The sequence below is a fragment of the Rutilus rutilus genome, assembly GCF_951802725.1.
Source record: "Rutilus rutilus genome assembly, chromosome: 11".
NCBI lineage: Eukaryota > Metazoa > Chordata > Actinopteri > Cypriniformes > Leuciscidae > Rutilus > Rutilus rutilus.
The window spans coordinates 36,284,197-36,308,081 of NC_140216.1; the positions used below are offsets into that span (position 1 = coordinate 36,284,197).

At 37.1% G+C, this 23,885-nt stretch overlaps 2 protein-coding genes across 2 annotated transcripts; one reads left to right on the forward strand and one right to left on the reverse strand.

Moving 5' to 3' along the window:
* Positions 1-4,428: 4,428 nt before the first annotated feature.
* Positions 4,429-8,725, forward strand: LOC311300148 (uncharacterized protein; the record flags this gene model as incomplete). The annotated part of the gene is made up of 6 exons (XM_084424282.1): positions 4,429-4,512; positions 5,297-5,425; positions 6,355-6,405; positions 6,503-6,571; positions 6,846-7,001; positions 8,625-8,725. Exons 1-6 carry the CDS (start codon positions 4,437-4,439, stop codon positions 8,723-8,725), a joined length of 582 nt encoding a protein of 193 aa, XP_084280408.1. The 5' UTR covers positions 4,429-4,436.
* A 1,404-nt stretch (positions 8,726-10,129) lies between these two features.
* On the reverse strand, positions 10,130-11,887 carry LOC311300149 (zinc finger BED domain-containing protein 5-like; the record flags this gene model as incomplete). Its single annotated transcript, XM_084424283.1, has 1 exon — positions 10,130-11,887. The coding sequence occupies one exon, from the start codon at positions 11,885-11,887 to the stop codon at positions 10,130-10,132; it is 1,758 nt and encodes a 585-aa protein (XP_084280409.1).
* Between the last annotated feature and the right edge of the window lie 11,998 nt (positions 11,888-23,885).

Sequence of the window (23,885 nt, forward strand, 5' to 3'; positions counted from 1 at the left end):
GCATAAAACAGGCTTAACTCTTTTCGTTTCATTTAAAGAAATCTTAAACATTATAGCCACACGAATGTGGTTCAGGCAACGCGTATTGATTATATTCACTGCATATAACGTTAGCCTATTTATAACAGAACGAAATATAAAACACAACCCTGACTCTTTTCGTTTAAATATAATATAATATAAAAATATTAAACATTTTAATATGGTCCAGGCAATATGTGCATTTGTACTAAACAACAGATGTTGCAGTAAACAACATTACAGATCATCTTCGTTGTATTAAAATTTAAAATGACAAAACTCAACCCAGTCTCTTTTTGTTAAATTTCAGTTTTATCAATATTAGCCATTATAAAAGTATAAGTAAAAGGTACAAGAAGCTATACAAATAAAGCAAACAATTCAGTCAAACATACAAAGTCAGCGCTCTAGTCTAACCATTCAACGGTAAAGTTAAATAGCAATAAAGTTATGAAACTTCACTTAGCCCTCAGCCAAAACGATTGGCCAGGGAACAAATTATAGATTCACGATAGGGCTGGACGATTTTGGCTAAAATCATAATCGCAATTAATCAAACAAGTTACCTCGATTACGATTACTGAACTATTATTTATTAAAAAAAAAAATCCTATGTCACTGGCAAGGCTTATACTGTAAATACGTTCGTATTTTTTCTAATGAAAGATTTAGGGATGTCCCGATACCACTTTTTCACCGATACCGCAGCTTTGGCTATTTGCCGATACCGATATCAATCCGATATCTTTATTTTATTCTTGAACTAATACTACTACTAATAAAATATATGGAAGCACTTTGCTCAATTAGCCACATAAAAACATCTCACTCAAATGGAGAACAAATACTTCTCCAGTATATAGTCCACATCAACAGTTGATTATGAAGGACTGCCACCCTTTATTCAAAAGATCTTGAGATATGTTTGGTAACCTGAATGAATTTAAAATTAATTAGCTATATTTCAGATCAATATATTTGTTTCCTTAAAATTTAAATTAACTTTAATAACTTCTCATCTGAATTATAAATCGTTAATTTCTGTTTAAAATAATAGTACCATTAAAAACACATTTTATTTAATTTTTTAATCAATGTAGAATGTGTAGGCCTAACTTAAAAATAAAAAGATTATTGCTCTGTTTTATGGCAAGAAATGAAAACCAATGCAATATGATGAATGTACAAAAGATGAGATCATTTTTGCTTTTTGATAATTTTATTAAAAAAATGTACACGGTGTGTGTGTGATTTTGGTTGGGTGACAGTTGTAGGTTACAGTTTGACAAAAGCACAATGTTTTACACAAATATAAGTAGGCTAAACACTTTGCAGTTTTAATGATGTCCTGTATGTACAAATTGACGTTGATGTTTGTTGTGGAAAAAAATGATCTTTTCTTTGTATTTTATTTTCAATGATTTAGCAAGTGAATGCCATGCGTTCTTTGGATGTATTTTGAGTTTCTTTTATGATGCTGATACAGCTGGAAGGTGTGTGTGAGACTTCAGAGGTGAGAAGACCCCCGGGCTGGGGAGGGTTCAAGGGGGGGGGTCCCTTTTGTTATTTTGTTTAGTGGGGGCTGTAAGAGATAGCCTTTGAATAGAACACTATAAAGTAGCTGGTCAACCTCTGCTCTGGGTCTCACTCTGCCTGCAGCTGGACTGTGGGTAGACTGGGAACATTTCTTGCAAGAAATAAATATCTTTTAAGGACAATTTGAATCCTGATGTCTCTTATGCCTGATGCTGTTTTGTTAGTTATTGTTTTTGCCACAACAATGTTATAATGACGAATGATGTTTTTATGTTTCCACAGTTAGATCGCGCCCATGCCTCTCTCTCTCTCTCTCTCTCTGACACACACACACATTCCAGCATTGCAATCTTGACATCGCAGCCTGTTCATTATGCTGCGTTCACACCAAACGCGAATAGAGCGTAAAATTCGCGTCTATCGCATCTAGTTCTACGCTTAAACATTTTGAATCCATTCGCGCGTCCAAAGCGATTAGGACGCGCGTAAGCGAGTTTGAAGCGAAATAGAAGCGCGTTCACGGGCGGAGTCACGTGACTACACACGCGGTAATATGTTTTAAGGGGAAAGTACATTAGCACACAGAGGGAAATAACCGAAATAACCGTCTTGGTAAAATTACGTCGGTTATAGGCTCTGAATTTCGGTTTCGATTACTTTTCGATTAATCGTCCAGCCCTAACAGCGTATTTACGACTACTTACCAACATCTGGCACACATGAACTGATGCCAAATATCGCGATGTGTTCGGAATGAGACTTCTTCAGCGCGATTTCCTACTGATAAAATTTGCGACTGTTGTTGACGCCAAAGGTTTCCCATTGAAAGCATAGACAGTAAAAGAAACCGACACAGCGACCCCATTGGATCAACAGAGAAAAGTGAAGTCAATTAGAAGCACTCACTTCCTGATGGTTGAGCGTACTGCGCAGACTCAAACTGAGCAACCTGTCTGTCTTCTAGTAGCTGTGCCAAGAGAAATCTGAATCATTCCCTTCCAAAACTTGCCGAGACGGAGAGCATGAGTAGGAGGTGTCCACGAGCTAGGAGCAGGAGAAACTTTTGCTAAGTATTCTGATTAATTATTTTGTCATTTTGCCTCCACGTCCCCCCGATTGCCCGCGAGCTTCTCCTCCTGTCCATACAGTAATTCTCTACTGTGCGACAGAGAGTCGCGTGGTTATGACGCAATCGTTAGCCTATTTTTACAAAAACTGCATCTACGGGGCCATAACGTAAAATACAAGGTAATGGAGCCTTTATACATTTTCGTGTTTCTTTAGAAATAAATAATGGACAAGTGGAGTCTTTAAACGCCTCAGATGTCAAGTTATTCGCTGTCAAAGTGACGCCAAAATGAATGGGAGTGAATTGTTTGACATGTTGTGTTTGACATGTTTTATAACATTGTTTTGTTGATTCAGCATCATATTTTGTCTAAACTGGTGTATGCAAACTGACGTTACAATAACAGACTCTGTAAGTTCATCAAACTCTTTCTCCATTGCTGCTGCAGAGAACATTCGTCTCTCTCCTTTACTTTTTAAAGTGCAAGGAAAGCAAAATGAACTATAGTTTGATTAGCTTCAAGACCCTTATGATATAAATAATGAAATGTTTAATTGAATTCATTGAATGAATGGGAATGCTAACAGCAGGTGATGGTCTGCTAATCAATGGCGGCGCCCGGGGAAGCTTCATTTTTTTCCGAATGATTGCCCCCCTGATTGAAAGCAACGGAGTTCCAAATTCATCATAGAGTGACACAGAGGGGCGCCTTTGGCGTCTTCATCGGGGGCGCTTGACTATGCTATTCTCCGCTAGCCTAAATGTCACTGTTGCAACAATCTTTAACTTTAACAGCATTTACCATCCACTGACATCCAGCGGTGGTTTAGAGTCAGTGAAGGATTAACTTCGATGATTATGAAAAAGAGATGGTGAGGTTTTAAGGTTTCAAGAACCATTTGGAGTGAAATCAGATTAATTTGTTGACCAGTTCAACAGATTCATTAAAAAGAACACATTCAATAGAATAATTTGTTCATTACTGATACCATGTCCCAAACACAGCGTGTGAGTGGAGTGACTGCATTTTCTCAAAGCGTTCTGCATGTGCAAAAATCCTTGTTAATGTTAGAGCCTATAAAACACTTGTTTTTGTCATACTTATTTTTTCCCACAGGATACAATTTAACTTCTGAAGATATTTTAATGAACAAACTATTTTCAACTATTATTAAAATTTGTATACTTTTATATAGTTTGTTGCATTACATGCTTCACCCAATACTGGTAACTTTCCAGTATTAATATCACCAAATATGGTGAAAAAGCAAAGACATTTCATGGGTTGTACAGACGTTTTCCACACTGAACTCTGTGAGACACCAGATAGATTGACCTGTAACTCACTCTCTTAGATGTGAGTTTACGGTTTTGCTACTTCCCGCACGTCTCTATTTTTAAGAGCACAGATGCACACAAACGAGGTAGAACAGTAAAGAACAGTAAAGAGTGAAAGCAGCATCACTGCATCCTCAACACTGGTATGTACAGCATATTATTTTGTGTGCAGTTAATGACATAGCATTTGTTAAATATTTGTTTAAATGTGAAAGGACATGTGAACGTTTTCAAATTTTAATGTCCTGCCAATAAAAATTTAATACAAAATTGATCTTATGCTTTTAAATCTGGCTGGAATTCAGTCATCACATTTGATCTCTTACCACTGCTAATCAAGTTTAATTTGTTCTTTTCCTCTATTTTCTTATACTTCTGTCTGTACAAATGACATTAAATGACAGTTGTAATATTTATGTGGCTTCCTTGTTTCCAGCAAACACTCAACATACACACATTTTAGGTTATAGAAATGGATTCAGTTTACGAAAATGTTGATTACATGCCTTCAGCAACAGCTTCAGATGGCAACTGCTCTCTGTATAGAGGTAAGATATTATAAAATATATATCAATGCATTACAATGGAAATGGTAAATGGCAAAATTTTGGTGAAATCAACTTCAAATTTGGAACAGAGCTTGATTAGACATAAAGCTGATTTTCTTGTAAAAAAAAAAGTGAGTCCAGATTATTTTGTAAAATATACAGTATATTTTGCATAAAAAAATACATAAAAAAATAAGTTGAGCTCAGTACATTTGCTTTACAATAAACTTAAACTTCTTCAACTTTTGGAAACTTTTATTTTTGAAGTTGCTGAGTGTCTTTTGTTTGTATATTTCAAATAATTTATGAATAACAGCCATTTAAGTTCAGATCAAAGCTCAAAAAGTGGGGTGACAGTTACCAGGTTAAAGATCATGTCAAATTTATATCTATAGCTTTATATTATCTATGAATTATTTCTGTATATACAATGCATTTTAACACAAAACATCAAATGAAAAAAAGTTAGCCTTTTTCCAAAATTTAACGCCACTGGAAGCTTGTGTTACGTGTCAGATTTTTTTCTTTCTTTCTTTCTTTGATCATTATCGAGAATCTTAATTTTGAATCTAAATTAACATTAGTTTAAATTTCCCACAAATGCAGTGAGCTCATCTAAGAAATTTAGTTACAAAAATTCAAGAATAGTTATAGATACATTTTCAGAAGTACATCACAGGCCCATGAGGAAAATTCTGGGATTCAGAATTTATTTGTTTGGAATATTTGAAATATTGTATCACTTTAATTACTATTATCACTTTAACAATATTTATCACCCCAGGTATCTCTCTTCAAGACCAAGAGAGAGAGAGAGAGGTCACTTCTCCTAAGTGGACTAAAGTTCTTCTGATTGTTCTGGGTTTCTCTCTTGTTTTTGCTCTCGGAGGTCTCTGCGCTGTCTGGATGCTTTGTGAGTAACTGATACTAGATCTCTGTCTGTTCAGGGTGCATTTACTTTATATTGTGGAGCAGAAACATCTGCAATAGAATTCTTTTATTTTTCAAAATCATACTTTTCTCTGACAAAGCTTTTATAAGCTGTAGATTAAGAAAGCATTCTTGAACACTTTAATTTGTTTTCTTTGGTCATCATGCTGTGCATCATTGTATTGTGAGATATTTAAGTTTCATGAAAATTTTAGACCTCTTGGTGTGTTATACTTTGTGTCTTTGTATCTTTACAACCATTTATAAAGTTTGACTGGATATTACATTGAAAATTTAATTTATGTTCTGATGCCTAAAATAATTATAAGTTAATTTAAAATATAATAGAAATAATATATTTATAATAAATTAGCATATTTACTAAACACCTAAACCTTCACATTAAATATATAAAATGGCAGTTAATTCAGCCTGAAGCATTAATGTACAAACTCCATTCATACTTTTGTAGATTTCAGTCTTAGGCAATCTTTTAGTTTTTTTTAAATTTTATACTTTAAATAACTCTCCTTTGACTTATACTGACAGATTGTTCAAAATGAAGTTTTATGTAACAAAGTTCGGGAGGAGCACGTTCAGGTAATCAACCAATCAGCAGAAGAGGAAGCCAGTATAAATATAGCCTTCCCTCACCTCTGTCCCATGACAGTTTCACAGCATCCCTCCACCACCCCATCACCTCACTCTTGGCTGGTTTTCTATCCCAGTCAAAAGGGGGGATTACTCTGGGTTCGGGCCAAATTCCGAGTTCGGAGCCCTCTCCCGGACAGAATGCCAAATACACATAATTTACTACATTTGATTTCATGTACGTGTGAACTCGTGAAATATAATGGACAGCAAAATCTTTTTTTTACAATTGCTGCTGCTATTGTCTCCTCTTTAATTCAGATGTCAATACGCTTGCCGATTTAAAATCAGCTCAAGAGATGAACAGCACAAGTGAGAAAGTGTTAATATTTCATAAACATTACAGCACAAACATGTTGTTCACTGAACTGTCCATGTGAGTAACTTTATTCTTCCCATTTTCTTCAAGTTACGAGAGAACTAGAGGAACTTAAAACCAATTACACCAGAGTTAAAGAACCGCTCGCCCTTTGTGTTGGTGAGTGGGCTTGTGTTTGACATTTTTTATAACATTGTTTTGTTGATTCAGCATCATATTTTGTCTAAACTTGTGTATGCAAACTGACATAAGTTACAAAAACAGACTTCTTCAAACTCTTTCTCCATTGCTGCTGCACAGAACATTCGTCTCTCTCCTTTACTTTTTAAAGTGCAAGGAAAGCACAATGAACTATAGTTTGATTAGCTTTAAGCTACATTTATGATATAAATAATGAAATGTTTAATTGTCTTTTTTAATTTATCTTTCACAGCTCAGTCTTGTAATCTCTCTGTGAATGGATGGATAGCTTGTCGTGGAAATCTGTATTTATTCAGCTCTAATAAACTGAACTGGAGAAGCAGTCGAGATGTCTGTGTTTCAAAAAGAGCCGATCTGGTGACCATAACCAGCCAATCAGAACAGGCAAGTCAGATCAATTATTATATAATTGATATTAGATGTAAGGAAAATTAACACAAAGATTACACAGCACTGCACCTTGAAGCTTGAACCCTGCAAAATGCTTAAAGGGATAGTTCACCCAAAACTGAAAATTAGCCCATGATTTACTCACCCTGAAGCCATCCTAGGTGTATATGACATTCTTCCTTCAGAGTCAGACGAATACAATCAGAGTTATATAAAAAATGTCCTGGCTCTTCCAAGCTTCATAATGGCTGTGAATGGCTGTTTGACTTTGGAAGTCAATTAAAGCACATCTATTCATTATTAAAGTGCTCCACACGTCTCCGTGGGTTAATAAAGGCCTTCTGAGGTGAAGCGATGCGTTTGTGTAAGAAAAATATTTAAAACTTTATCGACTACAAAAACTAAATTCCGACAAACGGCCGTTTGCATCAATTTACGGCAAAAGAGAAACACTTGAACTTGAACACTTGAACAATGTAATGACGGTGATTGACACCTCTCGCGGTTCAAACAAACAGGGCTGGGCAACCGCATTCGTCATTACGTTGTCTGTCAAGTTCAGTTGTGCATCATATACACCTAAGATGGCCTCAGGGTGAGTAAATCATGGGCTAATTTATATTTTTGGCTGAACTATCCCTTTTACATGGCCTAATTTGAAAAAATGTCCATCATGTACAGTTTTGAAAAAATAAGATACATAAAAAATAAGTGCTCAAAAAAATGCATAATTTAACTTAAAATCTGCATTTAGTTAAAATGTTGCAAATGTTTAGTTGCAGAAGTTAAAATGCTCAAATACTCAATGTCAAAGAACTTTACATAAACATCAGATGTTCTTTGTCACTGTTTGGATATTGCAAAACACCCAGTGTATCAGAAATCATCTGTGTATTGTTAACCTTGAAATCAGGATTAGGCATAAAATAATGTTATATATGTGAAAATCGGCTGAAAACTGAACAAATAATTGTAACCTTGCTCAGAGGAAGATGACTCATGTCTGTGTGGCAGTTTTTTCTGGTGATTAAGGGATAATGCAAGGCTTCTTCACCTTACATAGGTTGTCGAAAGCAATAATGCTACAAAATGCACATCATATTTTGTAATAAAATGTGATGTGCTAAAGCAAAACCACAAGTGACTGAACCTCAAGAGGAAGAAGCTGAACACATGCCAAAACCTTTCCTGCACTGTATTCATCTGAGGTGTTACACGAGATTGTAACCCAAGTTGTGTGAAGTGTTTTCGGCTTGAGTTTGGCATCTGAGTTGTATGTAATGAGATAAAACATGACTAAACAAAATGTTCTCTTTTAGGATTTTCTGGTCTCTAACGTTAATGAGTCACACTGGATTGGTCTCAATGATCTGGACACTGAAGGACACTGGGTTTGGGTGAATAACCAAACTCTCACTGAAACTGCAGTACAGTAAGAACACTGCATGTGTTACAGTATATCATCAAATGATATAGTTGAGAAGTTGAGAACCAACAACAACAAAAATGCATAAAAACAATCATCCAAGAACTGAGGTGATGACCTTAACTACAGGTGTTTTATAAAATTATTGCAGAAAAAGAAATATGTGTCTATACCCAGAATGTTTGTGTCTTATAGGTTCTGGTACACTGAGGGGCCAACAGAACCTGATAACTGGAGAGGACAGGATCCGTCTGGAGAGAACTGTGCTAGTCTGGGAGATCATAATGGGAATTTAAAATCTTGGTTTGATGCTTCTTGTAAAAAAAAGAAAAAGTTTATTTGTGAAAAGAAATATTAATTTACCTCCATCAGTGGAACTAATTAATGAGGTCTATTTCAATTTTGCATATGCACATTAAACTAGAGATAGCTCTTTTGGATTTGCTTGCTCATTTCAAGGTAGAATGCGACAAAATATGTGTTTTTTGTGTTTTTTTCCTGTTTTGCGTCTAAAATAACAGCAACAATTGAATAACTATAAGATTTGTGTGCTATAGCTAAAGGAATACTGTTAATGTAATGTGCCCTACTCTTTGGGGGCCATATTATAGGTTTGTGTGAAAAACAGAATGGAATTTGATAAGCTGATAATTTCAGTAGCACCTCACTGCAGTACACGAGATCCAGGGGGCGGAGTTGGATCCAGATATAAGGGGTGGAGATTGGTAGGTTTAGGGGTGGGTTTAGGATCAGGGGGTGGAGATGAGTAGGTATATGTAAGGTTGGAGGAGTTGGATCTGGATCCAACTCCTCCCCCTGGATTTCGTGTTCTGCAGTGAGGACCATCTTGATAATTTTGCATTTTTACAGCATTCAACTTTTGTCTGTTCTGTCACTTTGCATTTCTGTTCTTTTCTCCACAAGAGGTCAGTAATGCAGCATTTCTACTGCTTTGTTGAAGGCTCTATTATAATTTGCTTGTCAAGCTCATCATTTGTAAGTTGCTGTAATAATAAAGAGTGTAATAAATGAATAAATGTTATGCTATTATATTACTGCATCTAATCTGATATTGGTTTGATTGGGTGAGACATCTGAAGGGATGAAAACGGGGAAAAGGAAAAATCTGAAGGGACCAGAAAAAAACAAACTTGTAGAAGCAAACGAGCAAAGAGCAATGCAATATATGTCCGTTAATATACTGTTATGTTATGTTATGTTATGTTATGTCAGTGGTTCCCAAACTTTTTCTGCAGGGCCCCCCTTTCTGAAGATAAGAATATTGTCGAGCCCACCCACACTGACACAAACATACAAATCCTTTGTTTCTAAACTCCACTGGACTTTACTTAACATTGTAAGTCATACAAAATGGCAACTTCTTCCTGAACAAAACTAAAAAAAAAAATGACAAATCACCTTCACAATTATTAAAAGTGACACTGCATCATGTATCATAAAATTTTACCATGTAATGGTGTTCATGGCTTTCAACACATCTTCTTATAAACTCCATTCCTGCATGAAAGTGGCCTTTTACACTTTACCAGCTCTCTGAAGAAAATAACAAAATCCTGAACATTTAACTCTGCAAAAACTGCACCTTTAATGTCCACATCTTTTCAGTGACTGGTGTGGGCTTGCTTCATGCTGCAGATCTTCTCAAATCGGGGTTGCAGCTGTGAGACTGCTACTCTTAGTTAATTTTCAATGTCCAGCTTTGATCTGTATTTAGTCTTGATGTAGGCCACAGCAGAAAAACCTATCTCACATAGGTAAGACGTGGCAAATGGAAGGAGTGTGGCCAGAGCTCTTTTACCTAGCAGTGGGAAATCTTTCTCCACTCCAATCCAAAATGCAGCTAGTGTCTTAGACTTAAACTCAAGCCTCATTGTTGAATCAGAGGTGACATCAATGAACTGTTCATTCTCTGTAGTGCTGAATTCGGCAGGTGGTGTTGCACTGAAGGGGTCTCGGATCCAGTCATATTGTGTAGGATCCTGCACTGGGAAGTACCTCTGGAAATGCTTTTGGAGGGCAGAGATGTGAGCTTTCATGCATGGGATCACTGTGTTCTGCAGCTTGTTGACCTCAATGAATGACTTCAGGTTCTCAAACGAGTCTATATTTCCCTCTGTAACTCGCTGCTCCCACATCTCAAGCTTTCTTGTGAATGATGTGATTTTATCTGCCAGATGTGGAAGGTGTGTGTTGCTGCCCTGCATCTGCAGATTTAGCTCATTGAGTTTTTGAAACATGTCACTGAGGTACGCAAGTTTCTTGAGGAACTTGTTGTTGTTAAACTTGTGGGCAAGTTCATTTTCCTCCTCCTCCAAAAAGATGCGGATCTCATCCCGCAGTTCAAAGACCCTGGATAAAACCTTCCCACGTGACAGCCATCGGGACTCGCTGTGAAACAGAACAGCTGTGTGGTCGGAGCCCATTTCCTCACACAGTGCAGAGAAAATATGTGGTTTGACAGGTCGTGTTTTAATGTAGTTCACTGTAGTGATGACATCCGTCATAACATCGTGCAGGTCGGGACTCAGCTGTTTAGACGCCAGCGCCTCTCGGTGTATCATACAGTGTGTCCACTGCACGTTAGGGGAGATGCGCTTGATGAGCGCTTGCAGCCCCCCTCTTCTCCCAGCCATGGCCTGAGCCCCGTCTGTGCAGATCCCCACACAGTCCTCCCATTTCAGATCGGCCTCTCTCAAGTAAGTGTCAATTATTTTAAACAGTTCGTCTGCAGTGGCTCTGCTCGTCACTTGTTTGCAGAAAAGCAAATCCTCCCTCAAATCATCGGCATCAATGAATCTGACGTATGTTATCAATAAGCAGTCTTTATTACTGTCAGTCGCCTCATCCATCTGCAGAGCAAAGCGTCGGTCCCGTATCTTGTCATTTAGCTGCTCTTCTATGTCTTTTGACATATCATAAATACGCCTTGAGATAGTATTGTTTGAGAGAGGAATGGCCTTTAGCTTGCTGGCAGTGGCTTCGTCGATCATAGTTGAGACCATGTCGATCGCAGAGGGAAGTATTAATTCCTCGGCTATAGTGTGTGGCTTTTTACACTGAGCAACTCTGTAGGCAACTTTGTAGGATGCGAGTTGAGCATTTGCAGGCAGGGATGCTGCTTTAGTAAAGCGACTCTGCTGTGCACGACACTGTGTGAGTTTTTTTCTGAAGAACTCCACCGGCTTGTCTTTGTGCTCGGGATGTGTTGTCTCCAAGTGGCGTTTTAATTTGTTCGGCTTCAGACTGTCGCAAGCTAGTATTTTTAGACACACAACACACTGTGGTCTTTCCTCCTTACCCACTGTTGTGCTGGTGAAGCCGAGTGCGAGATATGCCTCGTCATATTTTCTTGTCTTTGCTTTTGAAGTTGCTACATTTGGTGAAGATTCATCATCTGGTTTGCGTTTAGCTGGGAGCGCTGTCACAAACTTGTCCATGCTGTTATGCTAGCATTGTAACTAACCCGGGAAGCCGTAGCCGTGCCGCGCCCCCCCTGCAATACCTCCGCGCCCCCCAGTTTGGGAACCACTGTGTTATGTTATGTTATGTTATGTTATGTTATGTTATGTTATGTTATGTTATGTTATGTTATGTTATGTTATGTTATGTTATGTTACAAAGCAATACTTATTTTGTTTTGTTTTCTTAAAAGGCAGCTGGATGTGTTTCATAAAAATCTGCTGACTTTTAAAAAATAATTTCAATCTTTTGACAGCTCCAAAACATTTTAAGTCATGAGTTCTAGGTTTAACAAGACAAAGCAATTGTTTCCCCTGAAACTTTCTGATGTCATCATTTTCTCACCCTGGTGTTGTTCTTTCTTTTTCGGACCACAAAAAAAAATAAAAAAATTACCAGCTCACACTACCTTATTTTTTAGAGGCTATCACATGTAGTCAAACAGGCTTATAACATCATACTTCCAGTCTGTATTAACATGGATAATATTTTATGTAACTTCCTTATTCTGAAACTCAGCTTGTAAGCTCAAGCTCGATCGGCCCAAAGTCCGGCGTCCGACCAGCGCGGAAGGTCTCTACATGTTACTGTCTTTTCTCGAGGCAAACTATTTTTCGATTAAATGCAATACATTTGAATATGTATTCTCTCGTTATTTCATCGGACTCCATAAATGAAAAGGTTTCATTAATGATATCTCTGCATTATTAAATGTGAGCGAATGTTTAACTATTCCTTTAATAGTTTAAAGGACTAACTAACTCTTTAATGAAAAATTAGACATTTGTACCAGTCGCACTGAGACATTTCAAATTATACTAAATATGTATAATACTCGATGTTAATCATTCACATTAAACCATATATTCTTGGGTGAGTTTTGGTGATCTTCGCATGGGGGAGAAGGAGAGGGGGGATGAGGGAAAGACATGTAGATTAGGATGACTCTGAGGTGAGACTGTCGTCTCGATAGTGCACAAGGGGGAGTTCAAATGTTAATTGAAGTGAGTTTTGCACCCCTGGCCTAAAGCAACTGTGATGTGTGAACTGGTGTGAAGTTTACCATTTAACTTCCTGTGAGCCGACTAGAAAGTGTTTCAAGTGCTCATGTCATGCTATTTTAAAGGTTCCTTATTTTGTTTTGAAGATAGGTTTATATGCCTCCATGGTCAAAAACACTATAATTTTACACATTAGTTCAGTAGGCGGAGAGTAGACGTCTTTTGTGGCTGTTTGAACTCATTCGATCACATGAGAGTTTACACTACGAAAGCAATCCGGTCGAATGTATTTTCAACTACCTCTGTAAGCGGTCGAAAGTTGAGAAGCTCAAAATATTTTATACCCCGTTTACACCTGTATTTAGCATCGTCCACTTGTGATCCGATCGACCAAAACGCATCTTAATACCAGGTGTGAACAGGGTCAAAGAGTCTGAAAACAGTTTGTTTGAAGATTCAGTCTTAAATAAAATCACACTTTCATCATACTTCACTCTTGTCTAAATGTTTGCAAGTAGGTTTTAACTGAAACTTTAAACTGCTCTCAGGAGTCATGAATGATCAGAAATATATATAAAATATTTTCTCATATTTTCTTTATCTCATGAAATTTCTAACCCCACGTATAACTCCACTGAAGAGAGAGAGAGAGAGGTCACTTCTCCTAAGTGGACTAAAGTTCTTCTGATTGTTCTGGGTTTCTCTCTTGTTTTTGCTCTCGGAGGTCTCTGCGCTCTCTGGGTGATTTGTAAGTATAACTGATACTAGATCTCTGCTCTGTTCAGGGTTGTATTGGCTGAGTTACTGTAAGTACTTCTACTTGACCTCAATGTTGGAAAGTAGCATCACAGCAACATTGCAACTTGCAACACATATTTTTTAGTAGCTTTTTGTTTTTTAAATCATACTTTAGTAGGAAATCATTACCAAACAAACCTCCATATTGAACATATGAAACTGCAATTCATTTAAAAACTAAATTAAACTTGGTTTCGTACATAATTTCAGTCCATTATAAGGACTTTCCTCCATTGGCCTCATGCTTTTGAAGTGGCTTCTTGTTTCTCCTTTACTATTTAATTGTCTTTTCACCAGCCATGAAGAAAGAGTTTAATGATCTTACACCCTGATGCGACAAACTTAGGCTATTTTTTGAAACCGGGTCCCAGAGTGGATAAATCTGAAAATCTTGTATACAGCGTGCAAGGTTTATGCGCATGCTCTAAGTCTTCTTCTCCATTTTTAGTGCATTTCTGTGGCAGAATTACAGCGCCACATACTGGTCTGGGATGTATACTACATCATTTTGAGTCGGTTTCAGTGGTTTCGTGTGTACGCAGATATTTCTTGAGATTAATTTAATTCATTCATTCATGAATCTCTTTGTAATATCTCTGTGAATGGCTGGATAGTTTGTTGTGGAAAGCTGTATTTATTCAGCTCTAATAAACTGAACTGGACAAGCAGTCGAGATGTCTGTTTTTCAACAGGAGCTGATCTGGTGACCATAACCAGCCAATCAGAACAGGCAAGTCAGATCAATTAGGATTTAATTCATTATTAAAGTTATTAATAAAAATAGCCAAGCGATGTTAAAAATGACCCAACTTTTTTTTTTTTAATAACCCAACATAGTGACCCATATAATATGTGTAATCCAGCGGTTGGGTTAAAAAAACAACCCAACGTTTTTTACACATATCCTTATAGGACTACCTCATTTTAGTTCCTAGATTTGCTATTTGGCTAACTTAATAATACCTGTCTGTATTAAAGAGAGTGACATTCTTCATGTGTCTTCGTTATTCTGAACAAACTCGAGCAACACACAGTCTAAGCGGACACGTTTTTTTAAATTTATATCATTTACAAATTAAAACTTGCATAACAAAAATAATGTATAAAACAATTTGTTCTTTGTTACATTTACGAATTTTAACTTTCATTAAAAAACAAAAAAAACTATTCACGGATATTTATTTTTTGTTTCATTAACAAATTATAACTTGCATAACAAAAATAAATAATGTAGAACGACTTTGTTTCATTTACAAATTTTAATTTACATAACCAAAATTATATTTCTCTACCAATCTCTCAAGAAGAGAAAACAGTCTGTCTATTCTCTCCCTGCTCTCCTCAACAAATACTTTTATATTATATACAAATAATGCATTGTGTTTCCATCTGGAGCAATAGTGTATGTTTGAACCTTTTGTAATACTTGTAATACTTGCGTATGAGTCCCTCAATTGTCATCAGTGTGAAAAGATGGATCTCAAATCCACACAGTCAGTCACTGCTGGAAAGGGTTCAAATATGCAAAAGATGCTAAAAATTCAAAGAATTTGCAAAAGGATTTCTGAAGAACTGCTCAGGACAAACAAAGGTCTCATTAACAACCATCATAAAACATCACAACCATTGTGGATCATCCAGGTAACGACACATTAAGAATCAATAGTACATAAACTTCTGAACAGGGTCATTTTTGTTCAGCCATTTTTTTGTCTTTTGGACTATATGTACTGTAAACATCTTTTATTTAAAATATCCCTCAATAAAGAAGTTGCTCTGAATAAATGGGCTAAAGTTCTTCTGATAGTTCAGTGTCTGTCTTGTCTTTGCTCTCAGAGGCGTCTGTACCCTGCTGGTGCTTCTCACACATGATGCACGTCACTATTTTACTTCTAAACTCTTCTTTCATTCCTAAATGTGAGCTTTTGATATCTGTTAATTTGTGTTGCATCTGTTGCTCTTTTAAATTCAGATTTCAATGTGTCTGATCAGGACCACAATGCTTTAGGTGAGGTAAATACAGCAACCAGAAAATTTCACTTCTGATTTGTGTAGAGAATGAAAATAGCATAAAAGTCTAGACTGCACCAGTATCTGATCTTCACTGTGCTTCTTTGTTTTGGATGCAAATTACAAAAGATCAGTTTGATGCACTTCACAGCCAGCATGGTTTCCCAGTTCTTTCTCTAAAAACAACACAGGTTGTGTACTTTGTGCCGTCCACTGGATTCAAGGTCTCATTTAAAATAAAAAAATAAAAATTATACGCTGACAGTTAAGAATTTCTTTTTTTTTTCTTTTTTTTTTTGTGTGAATAATACGTCAAAATTCTTACGTAAAACATCCATGAAACCTTTTAAACTGCGCAAAAGGTTATTTATAGTGGGAGGTTATTGATTATTAACTCTTTCCTCGACATTAATGGAAATGTCCAGCTTTCTGTGTTTGCACTGTTATATGGTTGGAGTGCTATGACACATCTTCTGAAAGAGTTCTGAATCTCCTGATAAAAAGACAAGTGAAGATGATGCAGAAACAAGTGATAGCATGTAATCAGATGCATATGTAATATAATGCGATCAATAACAATAAACAGCATATAAATCAAAACTGCCTTATGTTACTGAATGAAATGTTGAACCAGGATGAGCTGTAGGACTGTGAAGCTTTGAGGGTGTTGATGGACTCCAAAAACATGTTTTTCTCAGACTTTTGCTCAAAATGTTTTTTTTTTTTTTTTTTTTTTTAAATTAAACTTACCCACATTCAATTGCTGATAAAAAATAAAAAAAAAATAAAAAAAATCCATGAAGCTGGAATAAAACGTTTTGGGGTTTTGTTTGTTCTGTTTTTTGTTTTTAAAGCAGAGGGTCTGTTTCTTGTGATATATTGCATGTTCAGATATTCATACAACAAAATATTCTGGGGCCATGAAATGATCAAAAATGCTGGCGGTGGCTGGCAACTTTCTTTTTTTTTAACGCTGGTGAGAAAAGGGTCAAATGTTTTTCAAACAGAAAAAAAATTGAATCACTTTGATTCTCTTTTGCCGTTTTTTTTTTTATTCTCTTTTGATTTTCTTTGGAGAAGAAAAAAAATATCATTTTAATAATGCATATGTTTACATGTAATGCACCCTTATTACATTTGATTTCATATTCTACAGTTAAAGATTGTTTATACTGAGACGGACTACACATAAATATTTTCTATAGGCCTGCATTAAGACTTCTTTGCAACCATTGATGACATTTTAGCAATCAAAATGTTGCTAAACTAAATATGCTAAACATTACTGTAAATATTCGACATGAAAATTGAAACCATTTTTACTTCCATAACGCAGAATATTTCTGAGTGAAACTGAAAGAAAGGCAAGAAGTTTTGCACCTGCAAATGATTTATATGTTTAGAAAACACTTTTATCCAAAGTTACTTACAAATGAGTTTATTATAAGAACAACATCTTATTATAAGAATTAACAATATTTGCAGTACATAATTCCAAGTTTAAAGTATACAATTTTAAGATAAAGCAGAAGTTAAATGCAGAGAAGAGAATTATAGGAAGTTCATGTGATTATGGTTTTCTCTTAGAAGAAGTGTGACTATTTCTTGAGAGCTGTTAACTGTTAAAACTGTTAATTTTTACTCCATCTGTATTTTCTTTCCTCTAAAGTTAAAGTGACGCACTGGATTGGTCTTAATGATTTGGACACTGAGGGACACTGGGTCTGGGTGAATAACTAGCTAATAAATGATTCAGCAGAGTAAGAGCTTCATTCATGTTTAAAATACAACCTTTGCTTGGAAAAACAACCAATACTAGTTGTACTTTGTTTTTTTTGGATCTGCAGATTCTGGATAAAGCGAGAGAATGTCAGAGAGCCTGATAACTGGACTAAATTCTCTATTTCAAAGGAAGAAAACGTTATTTTTTCTCTAAGAAAAGATTTGTGTGTGAAGCTGCAGCGGTTTAATTCATTACGTTTTCATCACTTTGAATAGAAATAAATGAAATAAATTTATTTCTATTCAAATGGAGTTAAATGACAGATATGTTTTCAGTATTAATATATCAGTGTATTATACACTGATATACCATTAATACTGAAAACATATGTCAAGGTGTCAGACATGATTAAATATATTGCTGTCCATTTAAAATGAAGATACTATTGTATTAGTCTCTTTTAAATGAATATATACGATTTCTATAAAGACACTTATTTAGAGATGTGGTATGAATAAAACAAGCACTAATGTTTTTGTTACAATCACGCCAGACTCCACCCTCACTCAATCACAGCGCACCTCCTCTCCTGAATACTGATCACACACACCTGCACGTCATCTATTCATCAATCACCTCCAGCACTTAAACCCCTGTAAGAAAAAATGAAGTGGACATCGAAGATCTCAAAAATGAAGTTTATTACAGCATAGCAGTAGCAAGGTACACAAAGCACCTTGGGTTCACTGGCGTCAGAATGAACCCCGAACATACCCAATCCTAAACCTTTTATCCTGGTCTTAATGTAAATGAAGTTGCTCTTCTTGCAACAGCTGTGGTCTGTATGTTAATGAAATTGAGACACCCCATGGTCCCTAGTGTCCCACAGAAGGTTCTATGTTATTCTTTCAAATAAGAACAGTCAAAAGTTAAAGTGATAAGATTGTTTGAAGTCCCTTTAATCAAGATGGTTGTTGGTTGCTGTAATGGCAATTTTCAGAAGTTAATATCAAACAGCATCAGAGGTGTAAGAAAACTTTCAAGAGACAAAACTGTAATAAAGAGAAAAGGTTTATTTCAATGAGGATTCTTTTCACAAAAGCCGCAGCCACCCAGCTTTGAAATAGAATACCTAATAAACATAATAAAACATACAGATCTTATACAGTTTCTTGGCAAAAGAACTCCTCCTTCCAGGTTTCTTGTAAATTTCCAGAAAGATACCCCCTATCTTCAGCTAGTTCGGACTGGTTTCTACCCCCCCTGGCACAGGTCACACTGTTCTTTGTCCCTGAGACACCCAAAGGCCTTCATCTACGACCTAAATTGCCTCTCGCTTCCCTGTCCCTCCTCAGCTGCTAGAAAACCTCACAGAAGCATATGATTAAACAGTTTGGAAACGAATGATAATAAGAAATGCTGAATTTTCCAAAACAATTCCTCCTCTTTATCATTCTCTGATAAACGTATTAAAGGAAAATTTACCCTTGTCTTCTAATTTCTTGATCAAACATCATTACATCATTACATCATTACATCATTACATTTCAAGAACAGAATTGATTCAAGTCTTTACATCACAGTTATACTCTTCATGTCTGACTTTTATATACCTGATCATTTACTTGAACCTTCATTAAAATTTAGAATGAAAAAAGCTTAGGCTGTTTTTTTTCAGGATAGGCCCTCTATGTTATAGCAAGCAAGTAAAGGTTTATTCTGAAACCGGGCTAGATGAATAAGCACTGTTATTGCATCCCCGACACTATAGATCGGACCCTCAGTCACCTCAGTATAAACAAGAAATAGTATAGATCACATTAGTATGGAAAAAACATATCAATTCATAAAAAAAGATGCAAAGAAATAGTATACATAAAAATCCCTCAGCTCAAACCCTTCCACTTGTACGTCACCTCGTAACACGGATGACCGCTGGTTTTAACCTTCTGAACATATCATCATTCTTACAATGGAAAAAGAAATAAAAATAATGAAAACAATAATAATAATAAAAACAGTGAATAGAACAGTCAATCATTGACATCAAACCCTAAACAATCAAAGTTTAGTAAATCCCTTTCCTGGTCCCAGGAAGGCAAACAAAAAGAAAGAAAACACATTTAACTCATGTCTGTATACACGTCATCGCTGTCATAATCATCACATTGCTCTCCATCAGTTATTGGGTACAGAGTCAGTTTCACTGCTTGGACTGACGTCACTTGCTAACCGTCCCTGCCCTGATCAATCTCTGCACTGAGCTGGAAACACACTTCATAATGCATGGTAAACAAAACAGAATTAATAATCCCATACCCACAATTGGCAAGTCAGTTTGAATTATTCTATAAAACCACCCTGACCATGCAGACATCAGCCACCCCACCCACTCACTACCAGTAGCTTTAGGCGGCTCTTTTACAGCTTTCCTCATGTGCTCGATGATATTGGTTATGTTGTCACTGTAATCAGGAATATTAAAACAACATGATACCCCCAACATTTTACGAACTCCACATTTCTTTGAAGTCAAAGCTTCAGAGCACAGCTGCTTACAGCGTTTGCTCTCCTCTTTTCACTGTTTGTTTCAGGACTCTTCACAAAAGTATAAGAATTTGTACTACATGTCATCAATTTCATTAAAACTGTGTTGAAACAGTATTCCTCTATCAAGTTGTTAGTCTGCAGATTCAACTTAATGTTATCAATATTTTCTCAGTCCCACTTATCTCTGCTGTTTCACAAAAAACAAAATATCATATTACTCATCTCTCAATCCCTAAATCGCACAGGCTCAGTTAACAGCTTTTAGCTGACATTGAATGAGAGAGACTCTGAGGCATTTAGGACTGGCACACTGTACTCTCATAAACTTCTAAAATCAAACTTTATCTACCACTCAAACTTTTAACTCTAGCCCAGCAGTAAGGCATCTTTGCCAGAATTTACATCTATTTTCAAATAAACATAATTTTTATATTTGTCTTTTGCCCACATCAGGGAATTTAGACATTACAAATTTCCTCTCAGATCGTGTCTCTGTCGCACTGGACGTCTCAGCCACAGCACACACCAGATTCCGATAAGCAAACTGTCTCAGCCAATCACAAGCTTATCTTTTGAAAGCAAAACATCAGCTTTTTATTTATTTCATGGTCAACTATTCCTCCATGTTCAAAACACTAACAAGCTGTTTTTTAATCAGATGCCTTTCTACACATTTCACATTTAGCAACTGTTAATCCCGTAACACTACTTCTGCTTATTTTATCTTAAAGAAAGAATAATAATATAGTTCTTATGCTGCGTTCACACCAAACGCGAATAGCGCGTCAAATTCGCGCCTGCCGCGTCTAGTTATACGCTTGACCACTTTGTGTTAATTCGCGCGTCAAGAGCGAAATTGACGCGCGTAAAATCAAAAGTTTGAAATGAAATTTACGCGCGTCACGCGCGTCAGAGGCGAAATCCGGAGGCGAAAGTTTCGAAACCTGTTGGCGGCCATCTTTTTTAGATGTTTATCGAGCATTAGCAGTAGCATTAATCGAGAGAGTCACCGCTCGTATATGCTCTGGAGAGCAGAAACAGCTGCGTAGGGGACATCGTCGCTGTACTCGGGTCCACCAGACCCTCCGGAGGGTTTCAGGAGTTTCACAATTTGCTCCAGGAGGTAGGTTTGGTGGACCTAACGGTGAGGACGCTGACGAGGACAGCGTAGGCCGTATAAGCCTCGGCCTCGAGTGGTCGCTGCATGACGAGCCCGCGCTGTACAGCCCGGCGCGAGGTTCACCCTCGCCCGCACCTAATCTGTCATTTATTTTTGTTTTGATAATAAATGGAGCCAGCCTCCAAAAGTGAAACCTGTCCTGTGATTATTTTTAAAAAGTTTTTATACACTAAATTGTGTTTGTTGTCTTTACATTAGATTAATAAAGTTTCATATAATCTAGAATAGATATGGAATAAATAGCATTCAATAAAAAATGAGTATCTCTCATATTGAAATCGAGTTTTTATGTGAAAGATTTGCTTTGTTGTGCATTTTAGTCATATTACAAAATAATTTATTGAGGCCAAACATAAAATAACATTATAAACTGTCAGTTCACCACGTGACAGCAGCAAGCAGGCTCCTGATTGGTTAACGCGGCGCGAATTGACGCAGAAGTTCAGATTTTTCAACTCGGGCGGCAGACGCGAATTCGCGTCAAACGCGTGAATGCACAAATAGCACTAATAAAATCATTAGCGCTTAACGCGCTAGACGCTCAATTCGCGCTATTCGCGCGAACTTGACGCGCGAATGAGGCGTATTCGCGTCTACCGCGCCGCGCTAAACGCCTCATTCGCGCCGCAGGAATTTTTTACGCGCGAAACGCGTCTTTGCATTGACTTAACATTGAAATCACTCGCGCCTGACGCGCTATTCGCGTTTGGTGTGAACGCACCATTAATAACGTTTCACATTTCATCTCAATTTTAGTTGTCAAGTTCTCAATTACTTCAATGTTTTGTTTTCTAGGAGTTTATCAATCTGCAATTAGGATTCACACTAACTTTTGAGGCTGCCCTCTCAGAGCTTGTGATACATTCTAATACATTCTATATCATCTAAAACCTTATCAAAGCATTTCATTCTCATCTTTTCATCCTTTTAGTTACCGGTACTTTTAAAATATTTTGCAACTCATTTGTTGGAGTCATCTGTAATTTTACATCAACCTGTATTCATCAATTCACTTTCCTTCAAAAGGATTCCCTTAAGACTTAAATCTTTCAACCTTCTTTTAACCTTCAATCTTCTTACGACTTCCATCTATCAACTTTCCTTTAACTTTCTTTTCTCCCTTATTTACTTGCACATTCTTTTCACTTACTGCGTTCACATTCTTAGTTCTTTCTCAGACGAAAACTTTAATATCGTCATTTAAATACTGTTCTACTTTCAAAAACCCACATTAATACATGTCACTTTCACGTTATCACTTTCTTTTCTGAGTGGCCATTTACAATTACAGGCTAAATGGCCCTGCTGACCATAATTAAAACACTCTCTTTGCCTATAGTTTGATCATTGAGCTTTCAAACGGCTCCAACTTACTGCACACCCTTGCAGCAGTCTGTCCCCATCAGGAATGTAAACACAGCCACTGATAAGCAGTTCTCTGTATTCTTTTACACCAGTGGCGGATTCAATTGCAATAGCCAAATCATAATCTTCATCATTATCATTGGCAGCACTTTCATTTCCATAAGTTGTAAAGAAAATCATTCAACATATTCTAAAGGTTTTCACTAAACATTTTCTTTGTTAACTCCAACCACCTTGTTTGGCAGATACACAGAAGTTCCCACATTCATTAAAACTGGATAACAGCACCCTGACCAGTCCTTTTTCCAAACGGTGATATGATATTACCACAAACCCAAACTGCCGCCGGTGAACTTTGATACGGTTTATCGAATGGACACTTAAAGTTGATTTCTTCGTGGTTGGTTTTAATTCTGCAGTCTGACCACCCAGTTTTCAATTGTCTCAGTCTGACCTTTGCTTGTCCCCTTGTCTCTCATCCATGCCAGCTCCTCTCCAGAGGCCCGTTCGATCTCGGGTGGCCCTGGCAGCACGAGAGGTATCGCCGTTGTTGTTGTTGTCGTTCGGGTTCCTCCTCCTGTTGCTCTCCTGATATGGGTGGAACTCTCCTGTAGTGACTGGTATTCACCCACGTGGCTCGTTCTCCGAACTTCACCGCCGTATGCGTGATCAGCAAGACTTGGAATGGTCCTAGCCATCGTTTCGCCCTCCAGCTCTTTCTCCTGAGGTCTCGAATCACCACGTAATCACCCGGTCTGATTTTGTGCAGGAACGTCTCTGCTACTTTGCCCCTGGTATTTCTTTCACCTGCACAGAACTGTTAGATCACAAACACGACATCTCTTTGCAGTAATTCAACATTTCATTCTCACACACATCTGCTGATGGAAGCCTCCTTCTTTCCCCCGTTATACCCATGAATGGTGGTCTACCAAAGAGGATTTCAAATGGGCTCAAATTTGTTTTGACTCTCTTTTTTCATTCTCATGTACATTAACACAGTGGGGAGTGCGTTCACCCACGAGAGTCCTGTTTCTTCACAGCATTTTGCCAATTTGTTCTTTACCGTCTGGTTTTCACGCTCAACAGCGCCCCCGCTGGCAGCGTCTTAGGCACAGTGTGTTCCATCGTGACCACATATCCACGACTATATACCAAACAATATTTCTGTTTTCCACACGGGGTTAGTTCAATGAAATCAATCATTAAATATTAAAATGGCCCCTCTGGGGCTGGCTGATTGCCAGTGGTGTTTTAATGCCCCGTGCAATGTTATATGCGGTGCAAATCACACATCTTTTGCAAAAATTCTCAGCATATATTGTGAAACCTTTGGTAAACCACAATTC